The sequence below is a fragment of the Panthera pardus genome, unplaced genomic scaffold (assembly GCF_024362965.1).
Source record: "Panthera pardus isolate Hobbes unplaced genomic scaffold, ASM2436296v1 HiC_scaffold_15, whole genome shotgun sequence".
Taxonomy (NCBI): Eukaryota; Metazoa; Chordata; class Mammalia; order Carnivora; family Felidae; genus Panthera; species Panthera pardus.
The window spans coordinates 23,749,274-23,775,224 of NW_026526710.1; the positions used below are offsets into that span (position 1 = coordinate 23,749,274).

The 25,951-nt window shown below is 45.2% G+C and overlaps 1 protein-coding gene across 2 annotated transcripts in view; it reads left to right on the forward strand.

Annotated features, from left to right (window-relative positions):
* The first annotated feature begins 89 nt into the window (after positions 1-89).
* The window catches only part of UBE2L3 (ubiquitin conjugating enzyme E2 L3), a 55,372-nt gene continuing 29,510 nt past the window's right edge, over positions 90-25,951 (forward strand). Inside the window, exons 1-2 of one of the 2 annotated variants that reach the window (XM_019437429.2) lie at positions 90-217; positions 15,290-15,385. In XM_019437429.2, coding sequence (XP_019292974.1) covers positions 191-217; positions 15,290-15,385 — 123 coding nt within the window. In that variant the 5' untranslated portion in view covers positions 90-190. The remainder of the gene's footprint in view (positions 218-15,289; positions 15,386-25,951) is intronic. The other variant, XM_053902328.1, reaches the window with a different exon arrangement.

Sequence of the window (25,951 nt, forward strand, 5' to 3'; positions counted from 1 at the left end):
GCCCGTAAAGGCAGGGTTTCCGCCAGACCCGTTCACCTGTGTTCACCCAGCACCGTGGCCAGCACACAGTAGGCACTTCGCACTTCGGGGAGTGCCCGGACCGCCCCTCCCCCGCTCCAGGAAGTGCGGGGGCTCCAGTCGCCCGGCCGGCCGCGATGCATTCTGGGGAAGTAGCAGCACCAGATCCAAGATGGCGGCCAGCAGGAGGCTGATGAAGGTAAAAGCCATTCTCCGGCGCCGGCCGGGCAGGGAGGTGCGGCGCCCCGGGCCCGGGGTCCCCGCGGCGGGCTGGGACTCCTCGGGACGCCGCCGCTCGGTCTCCCGCTTCTACGTGGTCCCACCGCCCCTCCGGACCGCACGCGGGCTGGGGGAGCTAACGGGGCCGCCTAGGCCGCAGCCTGGGCGGGAGCGTCAGGCCGCGCTGGGAGCTGCCGCTGGCCCCTCCGCCTGGCCCGGGGCGTCCACACCGTCCTCCGCCCGGAACCGGGCAGGGTCCTCCTAGCGGCGGCGGCCTCCCGGACCCGGAGCGGTGTTGATGTGGGGGCCCGGCCAGGAGGTCCCGAACCGGGCGCCCGCGGGGAAGGCCTGAGCGCCGGAGCTCCGGCTGGGAGCCCGCGCCGCGGAGCCGCCCCGCCCTGGGCCGCAGCGCGCTGGGTTTGGTGCCCCTTTCGGCCGGGTCGCAGCTCCGGAGGCCGGGAGGCTCGGGCTGGGGAAGGAAGGAGGAGGTAGGGGGACAAAAGTTAGGTCAGTTTGTTGGTGGGTCGTTTGAAATTGTGCTGGGTCCTAGCAAACTGTCGCCTTGTGACTGCAGAGTCACACAGCGGGTAAGTTCCAACTCCAGGAAGGCGTAGGATCGGCCGCATTTGCAGCGCGCTTCTCCTTCCCCGTCTCCTTTTCAACCTACTACTTCTAGTCATCCGGATCTCCTTTCCTTGCTGAAGCAAAAGTGCCATTTTGGGGGGTGGGGGTTGGCTTCAATCGTTCGAACTCAAACCGGCCAAAGTTTATAAAAATAACTTGGTACTTTGTATCTTGAATGCCCCGGGTGCCTTCTTGTTAAGTGGCTCCTTTGGTGAGGATTACAGATGCTAAACTGGCTTAGTTCTTTCCCGAGTATGTTTGCCGGCGCCCTCCGGAGCCGACCTCGCCAAGATTTGTGAGCTGGCGTCCCGGTAGTGCTGCCGGGTTGCATCGAGCCGGAAATAAAAAAGAGCAGGAGCTGATTTCCTGAGAGGAGATAAAGAGCTAGGATTCCTCTTGGGCAGAGCGGTGCTTGTTGGAACTAGACGTTGAACTTGGAGTCACAGTTTCTGGGCCCTCCCTCCCTGGGAACATTTCTTTTGTTCAGTAAGGGCTGGAGACGACGACTAACTTCATAAAACTGGGTTAGAAGTGGGCACAAAAGAACAGTCAGCAGATTCCAAACTTCTCATCTCTTTTCTGCGGTGACACCACCATTCACCCAGTCATCCAGATGAGAAGACTGTTATTCACTTATTTCTGTACTCTTCTCCTCAAATGCAGTCACCCATTAAGCCTTGTGGATTTTACTTTAGAGAGAGTTGAGTGTGTGCCTTCCTTCCTAATCTTACCGAAATTACCTGAATCCATACCCTCATCTCTCAGATGCTTTTCCAAGTACATACTGAGTTTTTCAGACTCCCCTTCTTGGACACCAGAGTTCTTTTTCTAAAGCAAATTTTTAATCCTTTCATTCCTATTGAAAACCTCTCTGATCTTATAGTCCTCAGCAGTTAATCCTAACTTCTTATTTGGTATGCAAGACCCTTCCTAGGCTGGTTGAAAGTAATCTGTTTAGCCTCACCTCCTGCCCCTTGTTTTCCTACTACCCTTGCAAATCATAATAGCTACCTTTTTTTTTTTTTTAAGCTTTTACTTTGTGCTGCCCTGTACTTCACATTCATGATCATGTTTAATTCTCCCTGAAAGTAGACATTATTATTCCCATTTTGTAGGTGAGAAAATGGAATGCTGAGGGATTCGTTGGGTTGCCCCAATTTTCCTAGCTAGGGAGGGTGAGCTGTGACCTCACTCAAGTTCTGACTCCATAGCCCCCTGCTCTTCTTACTTACTTGCTATGTGGTGTCCTTTGCACATGCTGTTTGATCTACCTGAGAAAGGCTACCTTCCCCTTGCCTCTCCTCCCTTCCATGGAAGTCCTAGGTCCAATTCCAATGCTAGTTACTCTGTGAGGCCTTCTCCCCCAAACCCCTTCAGAATAAGTTGTTTCCTCCTTTGTGTGACCACAGTGCTTTCTTTATGTTTCTCTTTGAGCACTTGTCCCAATCACATTTGTGTTAGACTTGCCTTTCCTACAGAGTTCTGAGTTCCTTAAGGACAGGAATCTTGACCCAATTCATCTTGGTATCCCCTCGTCTACCCAAGTTGACCTAATTTGGGGTTCCCAGGCTTCCAGAGCTCTGAGAGGGGAGTTCCTATGGTTTTTAAATTATTTTCATGTTTCCAAAAATTGGAGCTTAGAAAGAACATGTATGGAGCACCTGGGGTGGCTCAGTCAGTTAAGCATCCAACTTCAGCTCAGGTCATGATCTCACAGTTTGGGGATTCAAGCCCTGTATTGGGCTCTGTGCTGACAGTTCAGAGCCTGGAGCCCGCTTCAGATTCTGTGTCTCCCTCTCTCTCTCTGTCCCTCCCCAACTCGTGCTCTGTCTCTCGCTCTCAAAATATAAGCATTTTTAAAAATTAGAAAAAAAAAATGTAACATTAAGTACTTTATTTTATTTTATTTTTTATTTTTTTAGTGTTTATTTTTGAGAGGGAGAGTGAGAGAGAGAGAGGCAGAGGAGAGAGAATCCCAAGCAGGCTCTGCACTGTCAGCACAGAGCTGGATCCTGGGCTTAGAACTCAAAAACTGCAAGATCATGACCTGAGCAGAAATCAAAGAGTCTGGAAGCTTAGCCCAGGTGCCCCTAAGTACTTTTAAGTGCTAGATCATTTACATAAATTATTTTCCGTAACACTTTAAGTTAGCATATTATCATCTTTATTTTACAAATGAGAGAATTATGGGCTTAGATAGGTTGAGTGTTACCTGAGGTGGAGTAACAAGCAGACCAGTGTGGGGAGAGAAGATGTTAAATCTCCCTAGTTTCAAATCCCAAAGTCCATGCCTCTTTTCTTACTCCAAGGACACATGGAGGACTGTGTAGTTTCTTGAGTTGTGGATGGAAACTCTTTCAATTCAGTAGAGGAATGCTGGTTAAATGACTTAGATCACTGGCTCTGGGAGTCAGTGTTTAAGCTGGTTAAAAACAACAACAAATTATTGGTGCATATTGATCAATACTTGGGGTGGAAATAAAGGGGTTTTTGATGATGAAAGAAACATGCTGAATAATCAAATGAATTACATCTTAAAGAACTTTAGATTTCCTCAAAAACTATTTTCCAGGACACTGAGAGTCTGATTTCTTTGTAACCATGGACTGTATAAGATACATTATTGAAAGTAGAGTATTTGCATATATTGGCTAAGAACTTATTTTAGGCAAAGTGAGTATGATAAAGTCTTTATTTTTATTTTTTTAAATATGAAATGTATTGTCAGATTGGTTTCCATACAACACCCAGTGTTCATCCCAAAAGGTGCCCTCCTCAATACCCATCACCCACCCTCCCCTCCCTCCCACTCCCCATTAACCCTCAGTTTGTTCTTAGTTTTTAAGAGTCTCTTATGCTTTGGCTCTCTCCCTCTCCAACCTCTTTTTTTTTCTTCCCCTCCCCCATAGACTAAAGTCTTTAATTTAAAAAGCATTTGCTAAAAGGATTAGCCTTTTTCAGAACCCTTTTTAGGAAAGAATGTTAATAAAACATTAAATACATTTTAATTTGCAAGCAGCAAATTCAGCATTGATGGTAACAACCAGATTGTAACCATTGCTTGTATCAGGAAGGGAAATAGCTACAAAAGTGAAACCTGTAGGTGTGGCTAAGGAAATTGATTGCAGTCTGATCATTTCTTTTCAGCCTCTCAATAGCACACATCTCCCCTAGGGGCCCTCCAGCTAAGTATCTTCCCAGAAGGGCTTTTCTCAGTGGGGGAAGTTGTGGATTTAAGAAGGGGGTATGTGACATTTTACCAGTCATTATGCTGTAACTGTTGAGATGAGGAATTGAGATTGTAGCAACCTTTTAATACTACTTAAATGATGTTCAGTCAGAACTCTGTAATGGTGTACTTTCAGTCCATAACTACACGTGAATAAGTAGGAGTCACTAATAATAGTTCTTTCCTTGGAATTCAAAAGCAATAAAGCGGTTTGCTTTTGAATACAAGTTTATGTTCTCTGAAGTTGGGTAATTAAACGATAGAGCTGTGAACGTGTCTGGTAGGTGTGTGTCAGAGGGTGAGGGGAGTTTTTCAGATGATGTTATTATGCCGGTATAAATGTCCTGAATCCACTTGGTTTTAGGGAATTGAGAAAAACATTGTATTTTTTTTTTTTTGTTCTAAATGTAAAATCCCAGTAAGTTGGGACTATTTCAGCTTCCCTTAATGATGCTCATTGTAAATGTTTCCCTATTAAAAGAAAATTGGGACAGGCCCTGGGAAAGAGAATGGACTTGTTTGTTGCAACATTTGGGACCTTTTCTTAAGGTATATACTAGAGCAAAAACATTTGTCTCAGGGTACTTGGTGGACCTATTCTGGCCTTTTTATAATTCTATAAAGAGTTTGTCAAGTTAGCAGCATATTGTACCAAATCACTTGGAAAATTCTCATTCCATTGAAAAGTATCACTAAATGTTCAAGAGAGATTTCTATTTTCTTTACTGCAACAGGAAGTTAAGGATTAACGTTTAGAGGATCCCAAGATATCTCTCCTGAGCCCAGGCTTTGTATCTAACAGCCTGGAGGAGTTCCCTTTGAATGGCAAATAGACCTGTGGTTGTCCAAACTTGTGTCCCCACAGCCCCCATGCTTCTCTTGTCTTGCCTTTCTCAGTTAATGATCCACTTGTCTACTCAGCCACTCAAGGAAGAACCTGGAGAAGCCCACCTCGCCTCTTCATTCCACATCTAGCCACTTGCCAGATTCTGCTGAACTAGGCCTTTATCCTCTCTGGCCTCTGCCTGTCTTTCTCCACCCTCTCTACCACTCCCTTAGTTCAAGCCATCCATTTGTGGTTGGCCACCTGCACTAGACTCCTTGGTAGTTTCCTTTTATTCCTCACCAGTCTATCCTCATTCCCACATGATTCTTAACTGGCAGTGTGTCCATGAGAGGTACACATGCTCAGGGCTCAGGCCCTGCTCTCAGAGATTGGAGCTAAATTCGGGAGGTCAGAGATATGTATTTAAAACCCCACATTCCTTAGCATGTTTCAAAGTCTGATCTCGCGAGTCTTTTCTCTCTGCACTTGCCCGTGGGATCCCCTACACATGCTCTGCACCCCAGGGTCTCTTGATGGGTATCCCTGCCCTGGTATCCCTGCCCTTTCTCTACATCAGGGTAATTTCTTGTCCTTTAGGACTCAACTCACAGGCACCTCCTCTTAGCCCTGTACTCGAGGAGCTCAGTGAGGGAGAAAAATGGCATACGCCTAGAACAAAGGAATTCTGGTCTGTCCACTGTATGCTGGATGTTTGCCAGCTGAATAATGGAGTACAGGGGGAAAGATCCTCTGACACTGAGAAGAAGGTGGAACTTGGTCTGGCCCTTGAAGCATAGGCAAGGGTTTGGGCTGTTGGAGAAGGGGGGGGGGGGGCTGGCAGCCAGTAAGGTTTAGTAGCTCTCATCCCTCAAAATGGATGTGGGTGGTGGCTAGGAGAGATGCCCTGGGGAACCGCAGTGACAGTTCACTCCCCCCCCCCCCCCCCAAACAGCTGCCTGCTTCTGACCTTGTGCAGTCCCTTCCTTTGGTTTCAGTTAGTCCAGCCCTGAGGCACTTTCCAGAAGCACTGGGTAAGTGGCCTGGTTTTACCCTAGGTTGGTATATCCAGTGCACCTGGCCCTCCAGAACTATGAGCGTTCCCTCTTTCCGTCTTCCCTGCAGGGCTACATTCTCTGGCCAGCCGCTGAAGACTTGTCTCTCCATGAAGGGGCATTGCAGAAGGTGATGCTGATGAGTTTAAGGACAGGTGGCATAGAGATGTCTGGGCCTTTCAGTTGAGGGGGTCAAATGTAACCTCAGCTGTAACATCCAGGAGAAGCAGCAGGCTGCTCACATGTGAGAGCCTTTGCCTCTGGGTTTCCTCTAGCCAGTCTCATCCTGTCTTTTTCTTGAGGGCATAGGTAAACCTAACCCTCACCCCAATAAAAAGTGGGGAGGAAGGGGTGTTTCATTCAAAGCTATTGGGAGAGAGAATATGGTATCCTGGTTAAGAGCTCAGGTTCTGGAGGTTGTGTACTGGGCCTGCCATATCTTAGTTGTGGGAACTTGGGCAAATTACTTAATCTCTGTGCTTTAGTTACTTCATCTGTGTGCGAAAGTGAAATGAGTTAGTATATGTCGCATGCTCCAGAGAGTGCTTAGCATATCCTAAGTGTTAGATACACATAGATTGTTATTATCGGGAGTGAGCAAGACATATCCCAGGGCAATGACAGAGCAGCCTGGCAGGAGGGTAGGGGCTTGGAGATGGTACTGAAAAGGTGGGTTGGACCATGCCTGGACACGACCTCATTACCCAGGCAGAGCCCATTCTCTTTCCCACCCTGCTCTTCTGCCTTTTGAAATAACCTGTTCCTTAGGATTAGCAAGAAGTTTCTTGAGGCAGCTGTGTGAATGTGTCTTTGTTCAAAAAATGTTTACTTTTTCCAACAAAATTAAAAAGCTCTTGAATTCAAAATTTTGTCTTTCCGGTATCTCTGAATCTCACACTTACATTATATCTTCGTGTCCTTCATGTATGTGCAGTGCAGTGACCGTCACTGTGTCCAGAGATGAGTCCAGGTGCTGTGGAAGGCACGGAAAGGTGCTGAGCTGGCAGTAAGGGGTGGGAGTTTGCAAGAAATACTTTGAAGAAGTAGTTGCAGTCCCAGAAATAAAATTGTTGCTTTTTGTCTTCTCTTTCAGCCCTGAAGCAGAAAGTTAAGAAAGGTTGCTTCTGGTGGCTGATCCGTTTTTGCTCCTGGCCCTCGCCACAATCTCTTTAGAATTCCAGAGCTGAGAGGAACACCCTTGACAGACAAGAGGCTGAGGCTTGGGGGGGGGGGGGGGGGGTAACACCCACAGGCTGGCAGTGGAGCCGGGCACACTCATTGCCCAGGCCTCCCTGTTCTCGGGGTTTTGCTCCTGCTCACATGGCTGCTTTTGGTTTTTAAGGAGGAACAGGGTAGAGAGGAGGGGAATTCATTTCAGGTCAGGTGGTGGGTTTTTTGTTCAGTTTGTAATAATTCCAGGTCTGTATTGATTATAGTTTTCTTTACTTCATGATCTTATCAGATTTTGTTTCTGCTTTTTTGCCAACATAGTTCAGCAGCAGAGGAAAATGCTGTTTTCACAGTCCGTAGCCCAGCAGGCACGTTTGCAAGCAAGTCAGTAACGTCAAATCTAGTGCTCATGGTGTGTTCTGTCTTTCTGAGCGAGGATGGTGCCTGATTCTATCACAGGATCAGGGAGTGGGTACGACTCAGAAGTTGAACAGCCTCTGAGTGCTTTCTGACATGGTTTGTAAAATATCTCCTTCACACCAATGTACATCTTGTTAAGAAAGTTCAGCTCAGGAAAGCTAACCTTACAGAAGGAGATCTGCCCTGTGTTTTACACACGTGGTTCCCATTCCAGTCACTTGTGCTGGGGTGCTGGACTCAAGAATGCCATGTACAACCATGTTCATATGGAGACAGAAACATATTCCAGGAGCCAGGCTGACATCCGGAAGCTGTGTGGAGCTGGCATCAGAGTCCACTCAGCTGGGCCTGGGCCATGCTTGCCCAGAGGTGTGTGGGCAGTGTATGCCTATAAGCTTGTACTGAGTGTTCTCTTAAGCCATACCCTCTTAGAATGACCTCTTGACAAGTGGCCCACCATCCTGGATCAGTGTGCTGTGGTCAAGTTCAGATCTTAACTTCTATCACGGACTCATTTGTGCCATCACCTTGAGCCTCAGGGTCCTGGTTTCTGCAGTAGGATGATAAAACTACTTCATACAGTTGTGATAGTAGTTAAATATGTTAGTTGTGAAAATAACTAAGTGTAAGATGGTATACTGCCGACCCACGGAAGGGGTGATGTGTTTCTGTGGGTCCTGCCTCCTTTGCTAACTATTAATTGAAATAAGAGAATCATATTTGCGGGGCTCTGAAACCTTATGTTTAGATATACAGTATTTTGATATAATTTTTTCTTAACTGTTCATTTTTGAGAGACAGAGCATGTGAGCAGGGGAGGGGCAGGGAGAGAGGGAGACACAGAATCCAAAGCAGGCTCCAGGCTCTGAGCTGTCAGCACAGAGCCTGATGCCAGGCTCAAACCCATGAGCCGCGAGATCATGACCCGAGTGGAAGTTGGACACTCAACCAACTTAGCCACCCAGGCACTCCTACAGTATTTTGAATTAAAGTCATGATTTAGTGTCCTTGCCACTGATTGCTTTGTGTGAGCTTGGAAAGCACATATCTGTCAAAATTAGTTACTTGGCTACCGTCACACAAAAAAGCAGGAAGAGGCTTTTTCAAATAACTAATGTCCTCCCAGTTGTGTAGCTGGTATTTGAGAGCTATACTGTACTTAGATTAAAAAAAAAAAAAGCTTATTTATTTATTTTGAGAGACAATGTGTGTGTGTGAGCAGGGGAAGGGGTAGAGAAAGAGAGAGGGAGGGAGAGAATCCCAAGCAGGCTCCACGCTTAGCACGGAACCTGACTTGGGGCTTGATCTCACGATCAAGCTGATATCAAGAGTTGGGCGCTTGACCAACTGAGCCACCCAGGCATCCCTGTACTTAGATTTAAGGCAGGTTTGTGTAACTTCCCCTTAGACATGCAGCTCCATCTGCCAGGTTTCACTTTGTCTGGACAAGACAAGCCTAGAAATGTTCCTTGCACGGCATAAACGTTTGACCAGCTGTGAAGGGCTAGGGCAAATGCTATATATGTTCATGCTTTTGTCATTATAAATTTTGGGAAGCTAAGCTCTGCCAGTATCTTGTTGAAGAAATAGGAGCCCCTGCATTGCCTGTTTCTAGTGGAACCCCTCGCCACCCTCACCTATTGCTTTGTGTGGCTGAGAGAGATTCTAGGTTTGCTTCTGGTCCTGGCCCTACCCTATAAAGGGTCTGTGATTTGGGCTTCTCTGAACTTCAGCTTTACCATCTGTAAGAAGCTAATATGCCTGACTTGCCCATCTCTGAGTGTGAGCTTCCAGTCTTATTCTGTGTGCTGTCTGTTGTAAACACTGCAGAATGTTCTTGTGACCAACCACCTCTCACGCTTCTCTCTCAGAGTCTTGCTCCTGCTTTTCACATGGCTGCTTTTGGTGTATGCCTCCTACACCAAAGGTGCGCACTTTCCCTAGCATCTTCATTTCTGGAGGTTGTCCCCAGAAATAACGCTCTTTCCTAGAATATGACCTCTTCCCTGGCATCTCTCCATTTGTTTATTGTTGGGATTTTGTAAGTGGTGACACTAAGCTATTGCCCGCCTAAGGGGAGTGTGGTGGTGATGTGTTCTTAGCAATTCCTCTGCCTTATGTTTTTCTTTTTTTTTTTTAATTTATTTTTTATGTTTATTTTTGAGAGAGAGAGAAAGAGCATGAGTGGGAAGGGGCAAAAAGAGGGGGAGACACAGAATTGGAAGCAGGCCCCAGGCTCTGAACTGTCAGCACAGAGTCCGACGTGGGGCTCCAACCCATGAACTGTGAGATCATGACCCAAGCCAAAGTTGGACACTTAACCAACTGAGCCACCCAGGTGCCCAGCATTCACTTTTTTTAAAAAAAGTTCAGAAAGATTTCTGGGTTTCTATTACCACAAACTTGTTGCAGCTGGAAGGATTCCTTACATTGCTTCTGTGTGCCTGGCTTAGTGGGAGGTGTTAGCTCTTTTAGGAGCTTATTTCTAGTCATGGAAATGACACTGAATTAATCAGGGCTTCAGGATCTTCCTTTCTAAAAGACAGGATTGGATGGGCATGGTAGTTCTTAAGCAGGAGTGCAGCTCACAGTCACTGGGGGATCCCCTGGCATAGGTGCCCAGCCTTACTCAGGAGACTGTTTCTGCAAGTCTAGAATGAGGCCTCAGCACAAGTTAGGTTTTCTCCCTCCACACTCCCTCTCTGCCCCATCTCTCTGCATGTGGTTGTTGAACAATTCCCCCTGGGCCTTTGGGTACACTCTCTTAATTGAGAGTCCCCTAATGTTAGTTTAGACTCCAGCCAAACTTGGCTCCCAGCTTCTTCCCAGACACATGGGGTGATTGCATACGTTTCTTGTTTTCTTATTATTTTTCTTAAAGTTTTTATTTATTTTGTGAGAGACAGAGTGCAAGTGGGGGAGGGGCAGAGAGAGAGAGAGAGAGAGAGAGAAAGTGTCAGACTCTCAGGCTCCATGCTGCCAGCACAGAGCCCAACGTGGGGCTTGAACTCGTGAAACTGTGAGATCATGACCTGAGCCGAAATCAAGAGTGGGGGGGGCGCCTGGATGGCTCAGGTCATGATCTCACACACTCTGTGAGTTCGAGCCCCACATCGGGCTCTGTGCTGACGGCTCGGAGACTGGAGCCTGCTTCAGATTCTGTGTCTCCCTCTCTCTCTGCCCCTAACCCACTCACATTCTGACTCTGTCTCTCTCAAAAATAAACATTTAAAAAAAAAAGAAGAAGAAATCAAGAGTGGGATACTTAATCTACTGAGCCACCCAGGCGCCCCCATCTGTCTGCTGAATGGATTTCTTAAAGAGGACCATGGCCACAGCTAGTTGAGAATTGCTGGCTCCTGAAGGGTTCTCCGTCAGTGCTGCGTGAGGGTTGCCCCGGGAGATTTTGAATGATTGCTTTTCCAGGCACCAGCATAGATCTCCAGAGAAGGGGGGGGGGGGGGGGGGGGCGGAGACTGTTAACTACTTTGCCTGAACTTGGATGCATACACTGGAGTTATGTGACGGAGAGCTCACTGTATATAGCTGATTCCTGCTGTCCTCTCAGGAATAAGCCGAGGCTTCTGTGCAGGGCCAGGGCTGTCTCCTGTTAGTGCCTGCAGAATTGTTAGGCAGCAGTCTGTTTCTGGACTGTGCCACACTCCTGCCTGGCATGGGCATCAAGCTCTCTGGGCTATAGTCTGGGCAGTGGGCTTTTCTCTTTTTGAAGAGCTGGGCAGCATACCCAGGCTCTTTCAAGTTCCTCAATACACTGAGATCCACCTCTGGGCTCAGAAATGGACCTCATTTTGAGAAGCATTGCTGTCTTTCTCCCTCATCACTTGCTCTGGGTGGGAAGCCTGCTCTTTCCTACTGGGAGAAGGAATGAGCTCACTGGCTGGTTCTGCTTTCCCTCGCACTCTTCTCTTGGTTTGTCAGTACTGGCGCCATCAGCCTGGAGCAGCTGACCCAGGACAGCTTCTTGCTCCTAGCGGAACTGAAACAAACTTTTGTGGCCTTATTTTGTAAGCTCCTGTCGTTTTTGGCTTTGGTCTTCCTGAATTTGTTCTAGAGCCAGGCCACTCACAGTTTTCCTTTGTCAGGTCCCTTTTTTCGCATCATTTGTAATAATATCCTTTTGATTTGAACTTAAAATTTTTTTTTAAGTTTATTTATTTAGAGAGAGCATGAGCACATGGAGGAGGGGCAGAGAGGGAGAGAGAGAGAATCCCAAGCAGGCTCCGCACTGTCAGCATGGATCCTTACGCAGGGCTCAAACTCACAAACTTCAAGATCATGACCTAAGTCGAAATCAACAGTTGGATACTTAGCTGACCAAGCCACCCAGGCACCCCTTGAATTTGAACTTTGCATTTACATTGGTTTCTTTAAATTCCTTCCCCAGTTCTTCCATCTGAGGATTATTCTCAGTTATAGGGGTGCACTTTTGCTTGAGGGTTTGTTAAGCCTCTTGAGTCATCTTGCCTTTTCCAATCTCAGACCTTCAGATGAACCTGTCTTTTCTCTGAATGACTAGAATCCATCCTCTTCAAGTTGTTCCCTTGGTGGGGTGTGATTGGCATTTTGGGCCAAGCAGTTCTTATCTGGAGGACCTGCTTGTGCAATGCAGGACTTTTACCATCCTGGCTACCAATGGTGTCAGTGGTTCTCAGCAGCTGGGGCTCTAGAGGATATTGGGAAACCAGGGTGGGGTGGTGTCACAATGCTTGGCATGTAATGGGCTGGGCTCAGGATGGTCAAGTGCAGAGTCCTATCTGGATGCCTATGCCACCCTGTTGAGAAACGCTGCCTAGCATTCCCTGGAGATTACAGGGCTTGCTTGCTTGCTTGTTTGTTTGTCTTGGTTTCTCTCACTTCTGCCTTACAATCACTTCTTCTTGTTGGTTAGAATTATACAAGGAGTTTGTCTCTTCTGCTCTTTGGTGAGCTTAACTTGATAGCAAGTTGAGAGTTTATCTGATAACTAGTAATCGATAAACTGAGCTTTGGATTTCTTGAACCTCCCAGTTCAGCTGACATTAGTGTTGCCCATTCTTCTCTAGTAGGGGGTGAGAGGGATGGCATCTTCCCCCAGTTTTTGAAAAAAAAATTTTTTAATGTTTATTTTTGAGAGATTGAGACAGAGCATGAGCAGGGAAGGGGCAGAGAGAGAGGGAAACACAGAATTCGAAGCAGGCTTCAGGCTCCGAGCTGTCAACACAGCCTGACACGGGGCTCGAACTCACGAACCACGAGATCATGACCCGAGCCGAAGTCAGACACTCAATGGACCGAGCCACCCAGGCGCCCCTCCCACAGTTTTTGTTTTATCTTTGTTCATGTATCTCTTGATATCAGAGCACCAGTAGGTGCCCTCTCTGCACCCCCGCCCGCAGTTGAGTCTCATCTTGCTTCATTTTTGTAATTCTTTTGAAATTTACCTTCTTGTGTTTATTACTGATACTTCCTATTGTTATTAGTATGTGAATTTCTGAAGCCATAGAGTAAATTTACAGATTATTTTAAAATTAATTTTTTTCCATGAAAATTGAATATAATCTCATTTGTTGTCTAGTTTCAATGTTCTATCTGAAATTGTTTTCCTACCTGTATGTGGTTTAAAACATTTCTGATAGCTTGGTTAAGATTCAGCTCTTAAGTGACATATGATATGTTCTGTCTCTAACCAGGAATCTTACTCTGATATCTTATACCAGGGATCAGAAAATCAAAATACATGGAGAGCATTTCCCATTCCAGAGCCTTTTCTTCCCCAAGCCCCAGCTTCCAGATGTCCCTTCACTACCCTGATAATTAAGCAAGTGAGCATGACCATGAGCTCCTGAGGCTTTTAGATCTGTGCCCTCAAGCTTACCCTCATGGAACTTATATGCTCTTTGGGGAGTGGGGCAGAGTGTTAGAGTGAGATTTATTTATTCCCCATCCTGAAGGTTTCATTGTCCCCAGGGGAGCATTTCTGATGAGTCTTGGGCATTAGAAGGAAGACCAGATGGCAGTTGGCAAGTGAGTGGTCTCTCAGGTTCCATGCTTTCCTCCCTGCAGGCTTGGGAAGAGGAGCCAGACCACACCTTCCCCATTGCAGTGGCCACAACCATTGCAACCAGCTTCCTGATGGAAGCTGAGCATTGCTTAGAAGTGGAGCTCATCTCCCAGTGATGGTGGTTCTTTCCTGTCACTGTGTGGCTTGTTAAAAATCCCTATTTCAGACTCTACCCCACAGTTTCTGGACCAGAGTTTCCAGGGCTGGGGCCTAAGCCCCAGTGGTGGGCTGGGCAGCTAGGGTTGACAAGCACCAGCATCCTGTAGGAAGAAACGTGGTCGGGTGTGTCACCTGCCATGAAGCACTAGCACATCCCAACTGCCTGTTCTGTGTCTTCATTTGACACACTGTCCTTCTCTGCCTACTCCATACCACACATCCTCCAACTTAGAACCTGTAACACTGGCTCACTTCCTACTTTCTTTGGAATTGTTTGCTCATGGGGCCTTTTAAACTGTTGCCTATGTGATGGGAATGTAAGGTGCAGAGGATCTTTTGGGCTTATTCAGAGCCTCTGGTGCCATCGTGAGCCATAGCATCACACACAGAGGGGCTTCTAAGTTCCAAAAGGGTGCGTGGGCTGGACCAACAAGGAGGAAGCCAGGGCCAGTGAGGAAGCTGTTCTGCCTGCTCAGCAGGAGAGGCAGAACTCAGCTAGGTGGTGCTCTGAGGATGCCAAAAAGAGTGTACCCAAGAGATGTTGAGGAGACTTTTGTACCAAGGACAAGAGACCAGGTTGAGACATTGGAGGGATTGTGTCACTCCAGGTGTCTGAGAATGGAGGAATATTGGGAATGTGGGCAGGCTAGTGCACAGTGGGTGGCTTGGGTCAAAATGCCTCTTGATGTTGACTTGAGTTGTTGGAGAAGCAGCGGTGCACAGTTGAGAAACAAGTAACAAGACAATTGTAGACTAAAGACTTCTCGGGCAGGGCCCTGAAGTAGTCATGGTGATTGTGCTTTCTGGACCAAATGGCATTTGTGGCATGAACTGTTTAATAATAATCCCTCATTTGCAAAGAGTTCTGTTGCATAGTCATTGCCCCTTTGTTGTGTTTGATTCTGGGTCTGTGTTGAAGCCGAGGAAGTGAAGGCTCAGTGAAAGGCACATGTCCCCCTCTCCACCCCAGAGTGGATAGTTGTTCTCTTCCCTGTGTGTCCATGCTGAGGCAGAGTTCTGAAATCACACCTACAGCACTGGGTTGAAAACCTGGTAGGTATGTGTTTGGCTCTAGTCCCTAGTTTTGTTTATCTTTATATCCTCAGCACCTGACTCATAGCTTAATAAATCTTGGTTGAAAGAAGTCAGGTCTGTAACACCTTTCTTGTGCCCCTGCCACGTGGCTGCCCTGTCTAGGGGTCCGAGGGTGTTTAAACAAAGGTCTGGTGACCAGCCCAAAGAGGAGGCAGTGTGTCTGCAGAAGACAGTTATTTGTCCCACTGAGTTCCATGGGGTCATCAAGGTGGGGGTTTGTCTTGGTCTGGGGCAAGGGTTGAGGGGACCACTGTGGCTCTGGGCCTCTTAACCAGACTGGGCGCGGTCTAGTCCACACTTTAAAATTTTGTCATTGGTGGTGTTGACACTTGGTTTAATTTGAGGGAGTCAGGAGGGATCTTAATGTGTGGTGCTTTCCCCTGTTTGACACCCCTTTATGCTTTGTTAATCAACAGGAGCTTGAAGAAATCCGCAAATGTGGAATGAAAAACTTCCGTAACATCCAGGTTGATGAAGCTAATTTATTGACTTGGCAAGGGCTTATTGTTCCTGTGAGTATTGAACACTTCCACTTCTTATCAGATTATTCTTCAAGGTGATGTGTGTGCTGGGCTTACCTCTCTGCTCCCAAGTAGGCTCTTAGGTGAAGCAGCCAACAGGCACAGAGGCGGGCTGTCACTCTAGGGTATAATAAGGCAGGGACTCTAACTTCGGGTTCCTAAGTAGAATCCTGTCTTTGCCCTGGTTTTGTTAACATTCTGGGGGGCCCGAGCTTTCCACTTCTTTGGTTATCGGCCCAGGAAAGGAGTGTGTGTTTGTGCTCCTGTCTTCCCTGGCTTCTCTGTGTCTGGTCCCATTTGTCCAGACAGTGCTGCCTTCTCTGACCTCTCTTAGGAGATGGCGGACATTCCCATCTAGATCTTTTCTTTGCTTCCCCACCTGGTTTTGCATCTGGATGTCTAACCCTCTGGACCCTTGCGTTCTGGGCTTTATTCCTGGTCCCCTCCAATATGTGCCTGTCATTGGTCTCAAATCCCTTTGTCTAACAAGCCCACCTGGTCCCCTCACCCAGTGTCTTGTCTGGGGCTTCTGCTTCCACTGTCTGAACCCCACAGCTCATGCTCCCCCTGCCTCACGGACTTCTGCCTTCAGATAGGCTCAGGCTTGCTCCTGAGCCTGGAGCCCACTTGCCTCCCCAGCCTTTGGAGCCCATGCGGTGTCCCAGCCCCTGGTTCTGTGACCTTGTGCCACTCACACCTGTCTTCCTGCTGCTTCCTCTGAGCTCTTAGACGGGGACCTTGTTTAGTCTCTTGCCCATCTTTCATGCTGTTTCTTGGGGTCCCTGCATCTTCCAGCATCATAGCTTACTAGATTATTACTGTACATGAAGGAGTCCTGTCTTTGCCTCTATTCCTGCCCTCTCTCCAGAGCCACACCATCTGTCTGTGACGTAGCCTGCTTGGACACCGTGTGCCTTCTAGTCTCCCTGGCTCCCAACCGGGACTTCTGCATGAATGCCCCCTTCCTTCCTGTTCTTCTACCTCCACTGCTTCCTCTTTTCATCCCCACTTTCCCTGTGAGCCTCAGGCCCTTCTCCTGTGCCTGTCCCTGCCCTGCCCTATTGTACAGACTCTTTCCTTGTGGGCAGAGTGGCTACTTTGCCAAAGCAGAACATGGAACATGCTTACTGTAGATACTTTCTTCTTAATGCTGGTTACAGATCATGCCTTTTTAGAAGAGACACAGCAGTAGATATTGGATTCCTGCTTTATTTTCATAATCATTTGGATAAGTAAGGAAAGATATGCTTTTGTAGCATTTCAGTACACACTCAAAAATTTTAAACCTGGGAGTATCCAGTCTGGCTATGAGGATGAGTCCTTTAGATTTCTCCAGGCTTGGCGATGGTGGGGCTCAGGGCACAGTATATAGATTGTGGAGGAGCCTCTGGCTGGGAAGGTTCAGCCGGTGACCTCTGGCCTTGTCTGCTGTAGAGAACTGTTAGGTGCTAAGTGGAAGGATGGCCAGGACCATATGACCTGTCTCTGGTGTCATGTTGGTGGAGCCTGTGGAACGAGCTGTGGTCTCATAAGTCCCAAGGTGGAGACTGGCTGGTGGAATGTAGTGTGCTTGAGTCCAGTTCTGGGGAGTGTCTAGGCCAAAGCCTTGCCTTTCATTTAGGGGAAGCTAGTGCCAGAGACAGTAGGCCATAGCTACTCTCTCCCCATTCCATTGCCTCTTCCCACCCCTCTCTTGTGTCCTTCAATTACTGCCCAGGGCTCCTGGCTTGGTGTGGGGAGCATTTCAAGGAAGCAGTTACGGTGCTCTTGGCAACTAACCCCTCCATGGCCCCCAGTCATACCCCACACCTGGGCCTCAGGTGTTCCTGCACCACAGGGGCTGGGGAGTCTTCTACCTAGACTCACCTGGGGTCCACCCAACTGGGGTGAAAGCAGAGCCAGGCTGATAAAGACACAGTAGTCCAGAAGCATGCTTTGACCACAGGGTGCTGGTCCTACTTAGTAAATAGGCCCTAGCTATAACTCAGAGCAAGGACAGACTTGGACCCCCCAGAGAGGGAAAGTGAACCAGGTGTGGTGCTACCTCGAGACACTTCATTGTTACCATGGCACTTCAGGCTTATTCCCCTTAAGTGCTTAGTTTTATATAGTTGTTTTTTTTTTTTTTTTCATTTGAAATTCAGAGATAATGTCTAAGGAAGAAAAAAAATCCCATAAGCCTAACATAAAGAAATTCAGTAAGTTTTTGGGCACCTGCCCTTTAGAAACTGGAGGTATGGTGATGAGCCTTCTCGAATTTCTGACTCAATGAACATGTTCACTCTTAACCATTTGCAACTCCTCCCAACCTTTTTACATGCACTTTAAAAAAAAAAATTTTTTTTTTTAATATTTATTTTTGAGACAGAGAGAGACAGAGCATGAGCGGGGAAGGGGCAGAGAGAGAGGGAGACACAGAATCCGAAGCAGGCTCCAGGCTTCAAGCTGTCAGCACAGAGCCCGATGCGGGGCTTGAACCCACGAACAGTGAGATCATGACCTGAGCCGAAGTCAGACGCTTAACCGACTGAGCCACCCAGGCGCCCCGGCATGCAATTTTTAATGAACCATTTGGTAATTTCATAATTATTACATACTTTCATCATTTAGTCATTGCCTTGAAATTCTGTGAACATAATTTTTGATAACTGTACAAATCCCATAATATATTTATTCAATCATTCCTTTGATTTTGGCCATTTGGATTGTTGTTTTTCCAGTTTTAAAATAATTTATCCTTGAAAGGGGTGCCTGGCTGGCTCAGTCGGTGGAGCGTGTAACTCTTTTCTCAGGGTTGTGAGATTGAGCCCCACATTGGGTGTATAGTTTTAGAAAGTTAATGGATTTTAAAAAAATGTTTTTTAAGTGAAATAATTTGCCCAAGAACATCTTTATGTGAAAGTCTTAGTGTGCATCTTTGTTTATTTTATTTTTTATTTTTATTAATTAAAAAATTGTGTTTAGTGTTTATTTTTGAGAGAAAGAGAGAGAGAGAGAGAGAGAGAGAGAGAGAGAGAGAAGGAGCAGGGGAGGAGCAGAGAGAGAGGGAGACATAGAATCTGAAGCAGGCTCCAGGCTATGAGCTGTCCGCACAGAGCCGGACGAGGGGCTTGAAGTCATGAACCGTGAGATCATGACCTGAGCTGAAGTTGCACGCTTAACCAGCTAAGCCACCCAGGTGCCCCTGTTTATTTTAGATTTGATTTTAAAATACAGCCTGACCAGAAGGAAGATTATATTATATATATCTATAAGCCTGTGTATCATCAAGTTATCTCCTGGAAAGGTTGTGCCAATTTATATTCTCATGGCCACTGTCTGCAAAGTGCCTGCACATGTCCTTTGTATGTCATGAAGGTTGCTGGGTGTTATTAAAGGGGTTCTGAATGGCAGTACTTCAGCACCAGCCTGTGGGGTCCGATTGCCCCAGGTGAGAACCCCAGCCCTGCCCTAACTGGTTTGGGGATCTTTGGCAAGTTAGTTAATCAGTTTGTCCCTATATCCTTACATCTAAAAGGAGTACTTCATCTCACTGATTGTTGTAAAAGTTTAGTAAGTGCTTGTGTGTGAAGTGCTTAGTCTCTTCTATATTATTAAAGCCTTTGTGGGGCTGCCTGCAAAACTGTTTGGCAGTTATGTAGTAAAGAGCCTGTGAAACAAGCATACAGAAAGAAATCATTGTTGCCAATTGGATAGGTGCAAAAGTACTCAATTGGATTTGTGTCTTGGTCCCATTCAGACTGTTACATAACCAGGAGCTGGTTAGTTTAGAACAACAGACAACAGAATTAAATATCTGAAAAAATTTATTTTTCTGTATCTAGTTTATAACAACAGAAATTTATTTCTCATAGTTCTGAAGTCTGGGAGTTGGAGATCAGAGTGCCTGCCAGTCTGGTGAGAGCCTTGTTCCTGGTCACAGACTTCCCTTGCATCCTCACATGGCAGAAGGAGCAAGCTAGCTTTCTGGAGCCTCTCATAAGGCACTAATCCCATTCATGAGGGCTCTTCCCTAATGATCTAAGTTCCTAAAGGCCCCACCTCCTAAGACCATCACCTTAGGCATTAGGTTTTCAATATATGAATTTTGGGCCGGCGCCTGGGTGGCTCAGTCAGTTAAGCATCCGTTTTGGCTCAGGTCATGATCTCACGGTTCGTGAGTTTGGCCCTGCATCCAGTTCTGTGCTGACAGCTCAGAGCCTGGAGCCTACTTTGGATTCTGTCTCCCTCTCTCTCTGCCCCTCCCTTGCTTGCTCTGACTCTCTCTCAAAAACAAACAAACATTAAAAAAATTTAAAAATATTATACATATGAATTTTGGGGCTACACAAACATTCAGACCATAGTAACATGCATTTTTTTTTTTAAATTTTTTTTTTTTTAACGTTTATTTATTTTTGAGACAGAGAGAGACAGAGCATGAACGGGGGAGGGCCAGAGAGAGGGAGACACAGAATCTGAAACAGGCTCCAGGCTCTGAGCTGTCAGCACAGAGCCCGACGCGGGGCTTGAACTCACGGACTGCGAGATCATGACCCGAGCCGAAGTCGGCTGCTCAACCGACTGAGCCACCCAGGGGCCCCAATGCATTTTTAATTTTGTTATTGTAGTTGAAGGTTTTTCTTATTTATATTTCTGTAATCTGTTATCTTTTGGAGTTTTAGTGTGCTTTGAATTGTATGAATTCTGTATATCAGTCCTTTGTTTCTGGGAAGAATACTGGGTTTTTTTGTTCATTCAAGAATTCTTGAAAGTTTCTTTTAAATTAAAAAAAATTTGCTTCATTTTTTTAAATTGTAAAATATACAACATAAAATTTATCTTTTTGTTTGGGGGGGGAGGGGCAGAGAGAGAGGGAGAGAGAATCTCTAGCAGACTCCTCACTGTCAGTGCCTTAATCTCGGCGCCTGATGTGGGGCTCTGTCCCACAAACCATGAGATCATGACTTGAGTGGAGATCAAGAGTTGGACGCTTAAGTGACTGACTCACCCAGGCGCCCCTCCATTGTGGTTTTGATTTGCTTTTTCCTCATGACTATGAATGTTGAACATCTTTTCATGTGCTTATTGGCCATTTGTATATGTTCTTTGGGTAACATATTTATTTCTGTTAATTCAAGCAAGGCCTTTGCCCTCTTTCTTTTTTTAAAGAGCAATTTTAGCTTCACAGCAAAATTAAGAGAAGAGTATAGAGATTTCCTACATATCTCCCTGGCCCCATGCATGCATAACCTCCCCCATTATGGACATTCCCTACCAGAATGGTACATTTGTTAAAATTGATGAGCCTACACCGACGTCGTCATCATCACCTAAAGCTCATAGTTTACATTAGTGTTCACTGTAGGTGCTGTATGTTTTGTGAGTTTGGGAAAATGTATGATGGCATGTATCCATTGTTACAGTATCATACAGAGTATTTTCACTGCCCTGAAATCCTCTGTGTTCTACTTACACATTCTTCCCTGCCCTTCTCCCCTCGCTACCACCCTACCCCAGCAACCACTAATTTTTTTCTTGTCTTCATACTTTTGCCTTTTCCAGAATGGCATTTGTTTGGAATCATACAGCGTGTAGTCTTTTTCAGACTGGCTTCTTTCAGATATAGTAATATACAGTACATTTAAGTTTCCTCCTTGTCTTTTCATGGCTTGACAGCTCCTTTTTAGCATGGAGTAATATTTTGCTGTCTGGATGGACCACAGTTTGTCTGTTCACCTACTGAAGGGCATCTTGTCTGCTTCTAGGTTTTGGCAATTATGAATAAAGTGGCCATAAACATTTTTAGTTGGGTGTTGGTCTTCTCCTTGTTTTTGAGTTGTAGGAATTCTTGATACAGTTTAGATATTAGACCGTTATCAGATACATGATTTACAAATATTTTCTCCCATTTTGTGGACTGTCATTTCACACTTTTTAAAAAATTTATATTTAGTTTTGAGAGAGAGAGAGACAGAGCACAAGTGGGAGAGGGGCAGAGAGAGAGGGAGACACAGAATCCAAAGCAGGCTCTAGGCTCCAAGCTGTCAGCACAGAGCCAGATGCCAGGCTTGAACTCATGAACCATGGGATCATGACTTGAGCCAAAGTTGGACACTTAACCCACTGAGCCACCCAAGCACCCTTCCTTTCACACTCTTCAGTGTCTTTCTCTCTCTCTCTTTTTTTTAATTCAAGTGCTAGTTGATACACAGCGTTAACATTAGTTTCCGGTTGGATAGTGTCCTTTGAACAAAAGTTTTTAATTTTAATGAAGTCCATTTTATCTATTTTTTTCTTTTGTTGCCTGTGCTTTGGGGCTCATATTTAAGAAATCCAAGTCATGTAGGTCTTCTTGATTTCCCCCCCCCCAAAGTTTGTCTATTTTTGAGAGAGAGAGTGAGAGAGCACCCACACTCGTGATGGGGGAGGGGCAGAGATAGAGGAAGAGAGAATTCCAAACAGGTCCTGAGCTATCAGCATGGAGCACAACGTGGGGCTTGAACCCACAAACCATGAGATCACGACCTGAGCTGAAACCAAGAGTTGGACACTTAACTGATTGAGTCATCCAGGTGCCCCTTTTGTTTGTTTGTTTGTTTGTTTGTTTAAGTAGGCTCTATACCCAATGTGGGGCTTGAACTCACAACCCTGAGATCAAGAGCCTCATGCTCTACCAACTGAACCAGCCAGCCCCCACCCCCTTTTGACCTTGGTTGGCATCTTTGTCAAAAATCAGTTGAACATACATGTGAGGGTTTATTCCTGAGCTCTGAGCTGTGTTCTGTTGGTCTGTATGTCTTTTTGCCAGTCACACTGTTTTGGTTACTGTAGCTTTGTCGTAAGTTTTGAAATAAGGAAGTGTGAGTCCTCCATCCTCCAACTTTGGTCTTTTCCTTCCTTCCTTCCTTCCTTCCTCCCTTCCTCCCTCCCTTCCTCCCTTCCTCCCTTCCTCCCTTCCTCCCTTCCTCCCTTCCTCCCTTCCTCCCTTCCTCCCTTCCTCCCTTCCTCCCTTCCTCCCTTCCTTCCTTCCTTCCTTCCTTCCTTCCTTATTCAACTCTACCTGCAATGTGTAGCTCAAACTCACGACCTCAAGGTCAAGAGTCCCATGCTGTACCAACTGAGCCAGCCAGTCACCCTTTTGGTCTTCAAGATTTTTTTGGCTATTCAAGGTTCCTTGAGATCCCATATGAATTTTAGGATGGGTTTTTCCATTTCGCAGAAATAAATCTTGGGATTTTGGTAGAGTTCACATTGAATCTTTGGGTGGTATTGTCATCTGAATATTAAGTATTCGAATCCGTAAACCCAGGATGTCTTTTCGTATATTTAGGCCTTTAATTTCTTTCAGCAGTGTTTTGTAATTTTCAGTGTGTAAGTCTTATGCTTCTGTATTAGCACAGACTGCTGTAACAAAACACCATAGACTGGGTGGCTTAAACAACAGAAATTAATTTTTTCACATTTCTGGAGACTAGATGTCCTAGATCAAGGTCTGACAGGGTTAGTTTCTGGGGAGGACTCTTCCTAGCTTGCTAATGGCTGCCTACTTACTGTGTGCTCACATGGCCTTTCCTGGATTCATGGACAGGGAGAGCAAAAGCTCTTTGGTGCTTTTCTTGTAAGGTAGGTCCTCCCTGCCCCAATCTGTGGCTTCAGTTACCCAAAGTCAACCATGATCCCAAAGCACATGATCTTCCTTCCGACATATCTTTAGGTCAACAGTAGCCTAATGCTACATTATAATGCCTGCATCACTTACCTCACTTCATCTCATCATGTAGGTATTTTATTGTCTCACATCATCACCAGAAGAAGAGTACTGTACAGTAAGATATTTTGAGTGAGACCACATTCACATAACTCTTATTATAGTATATATGTAGTGTTATAATTGTTCTACTTTTTTATTGTCAGTCTTTTACTGTGCTTAATTTATAAATTAAACTTTATCATAGGTATGTATGTGTGGGAAAAAACATAGTATATATAGGATTTGGTACTATCTGTGGTTTCAGATATCCATTGTGGGTCTTAGAAAGTATACCCTGCGAATAAAGGAGAGCTACTGTACATTAACTCTATTGGATCAGGACTCCACCTTATGATCTCATGTAACTTTAATTGCTCGCTGACCCCAAATATAGTCACACTGGGGGTTAGGGCTTCAGTATATGAATTTAGAGGGAACACATTCAGTCTGTAACTAAGTCTCCTTGGTTAAATTTGTTTCTAGGTATTTTATTCTTTACAATGTTATTTTGAATGGTTTTGTTAGTTTCTTTTTTGGATTATTCATTGTGTATAGAAATACAACTGATATTTTTGTGTTGCTTTTGTATCTTCCAGTTTTGCTGAATTCATTTTTTTTTTATTCTTAAATTTTTTTTTTTTTAATGTTTATTTATTTTTGAGACAGAGAGAGACAGAGCATGAACGGGGGAGGGTCAGAGAGAGGGAGACACAGAATCTGAAACAGGCTCCAGGCTCTGAGCTGTCAGCACAGAGCCCTACGCGGGGCTCGAACTCACGGACCGTGAGATCATGACCTGAGCTGAAGTCGGCCGCTTAACTGACTGAGCCACCCAGGCGCCCCATTTTTTAAAAATTTTTATTTATTTATTTTGAGAGAGCATGTGTGCGTGTCAGTGAGCGGGGGAGGGGCAGAGAGAGGGAAGAAGGGAGAATTCCAAGCAGGCTCTGCATTAGCTTCCAGTGGAAGCAGGGGTTGCTCCCACAAACCACAAGATCATGACCTGAGCTGAAATCAAGAGTCAGATGCTTAACCAACCGAGCCACCTAAGCAACCCTCATTTATTAGTTCTAATAGCTTGTGTGTGTATTTGTGGAATCTTTAGGGTTTTCTATGTATAAAATCAGGTCCTCTCTGAATAAAGGTAGTTTTATATCTTCCATTTCAATTTGGATATCTTTTGCTTCTTGCCTAATTGTCCTGGCTAAAGACCCCAATACTTTGTTGAATAGAAGTGATAAAAGCAAGCATCCATGTCTTATTTCTGATTTTAGGGGAAAAACTTTCAGACTTTCACCATTGAGTATGATGTTGGCTGTAGCTTTTTTATATATAGCTTTTGTTGAGTTCAAGACCTAGTTTATAAAGTGTTTTTATTATGAAAGTGTGTTAAGTTTTGTCAAATGCTTTTTCTGCATCACTTGAGGTGATTGTGATTTTTTTCCCTTTATTCTATTAATGTGGTATATGACACTGATTGATTTTTGTATATTTAGGTATCCTTGCATTCCTAGGATAAATCCCAAATGGTCATGGTGAATAATCGTTTTAATATGCTACTGAATTCAGTTTGCTAGTGTTTTGTTGAGGAGTTTGGCTTAAAATTCGTAAGATTTTGTAAATTTCTTGTAGTGTCTTTGGCTTCACTGTTAGGCTGATGCTGGCCTTATAGAATGAGTTACGAAGTGTTCACTCCTCTTTGGGAGAGTTATAGAAGGATCTGTGCTAATTCTTTACACATTTGGTACAATTCATCAGTAAAACCATCTGATTCAGCACTCTTGAGGGGAGGTTTTTGGTTACTGATTCAATCTCTTTAGTCATTATAGATCTAGTTAGATTCTTCTTGGTTCAGTTTTAGCAGATTATTTCTAGGAGTTTGTCCATCTTATCTAAGTTATCTAATTTGTTGGTGTACCCAATTGTTTATATTACTCTCATATAATCTTTGTTATTTCTGTAAAATTGGGAGTAATGTCCCCACTTTAATTTCTGATTTTAGTAATAGGAGTCTCCTCTCTTTTTCCTGAGTCTAGGCAAAGGTTTGTCAGTTTTTCATTGATCTTTTCAAAGAACCAACTTTTGCTTTCATTGATTTTTCTCTATTGTTTTTCTACTTTTTAAAACATTTTTTAAAATGTTTATTTATTTTTGAGAGAGACAAAGAGAGTGTGAATGGCAGAGGGGCAGAGAGAGCCAGAGACACAGAATCCGAAGCAGGCTCCAGGTTCTGAGCTGGCATCACAAAGCCCGATGCAGGGCTCGAACTCAAGAGCTGTGAGATCATGCCCTGAGTCGAAGTCAGACACTTAACCAACTGAGCCTATGCCCTGAGTCGAAGTCAGACACTTAACCAACTGAGCCTCCCAGGCGCCCCTCTATTCTGTTTTATTTATCTCTTCTGTAATTGTTGTTATTAACTTCTTTCTGCTGGCTTTGGGTTTAGTTTGCTCTTCCTTTCCTTTCCTTATTTCTTAAGGTGTCAAGTTAGATTATTGATTTGAGATCTTTATTGTTCTTATAGCTGTAAATTTCCTTCTGAGCACTATTTTCACTGCATCCCGTAAGTTTTTACTTGTTGTGCTTTAAATTTCATTCATCTCAAGGTATTTTCTAATTTCCCTTGTGACTTTTTTTCTTTAACCGGGTCAAGAAAATAAACATATATTTTTTTAATATGTTTAATTTCTGGGTGGCTCAGTCAGTTGAACATCTGACTTCACCTCAGGTCATGATCTCGTGGTTCGGGAGTTTGAGCCCTATATCAGGCTTGCTTTTGTCAGTGCAGAGCCAGCTTCAGATCCTCTGTTCCCCTTTCTCTGCCC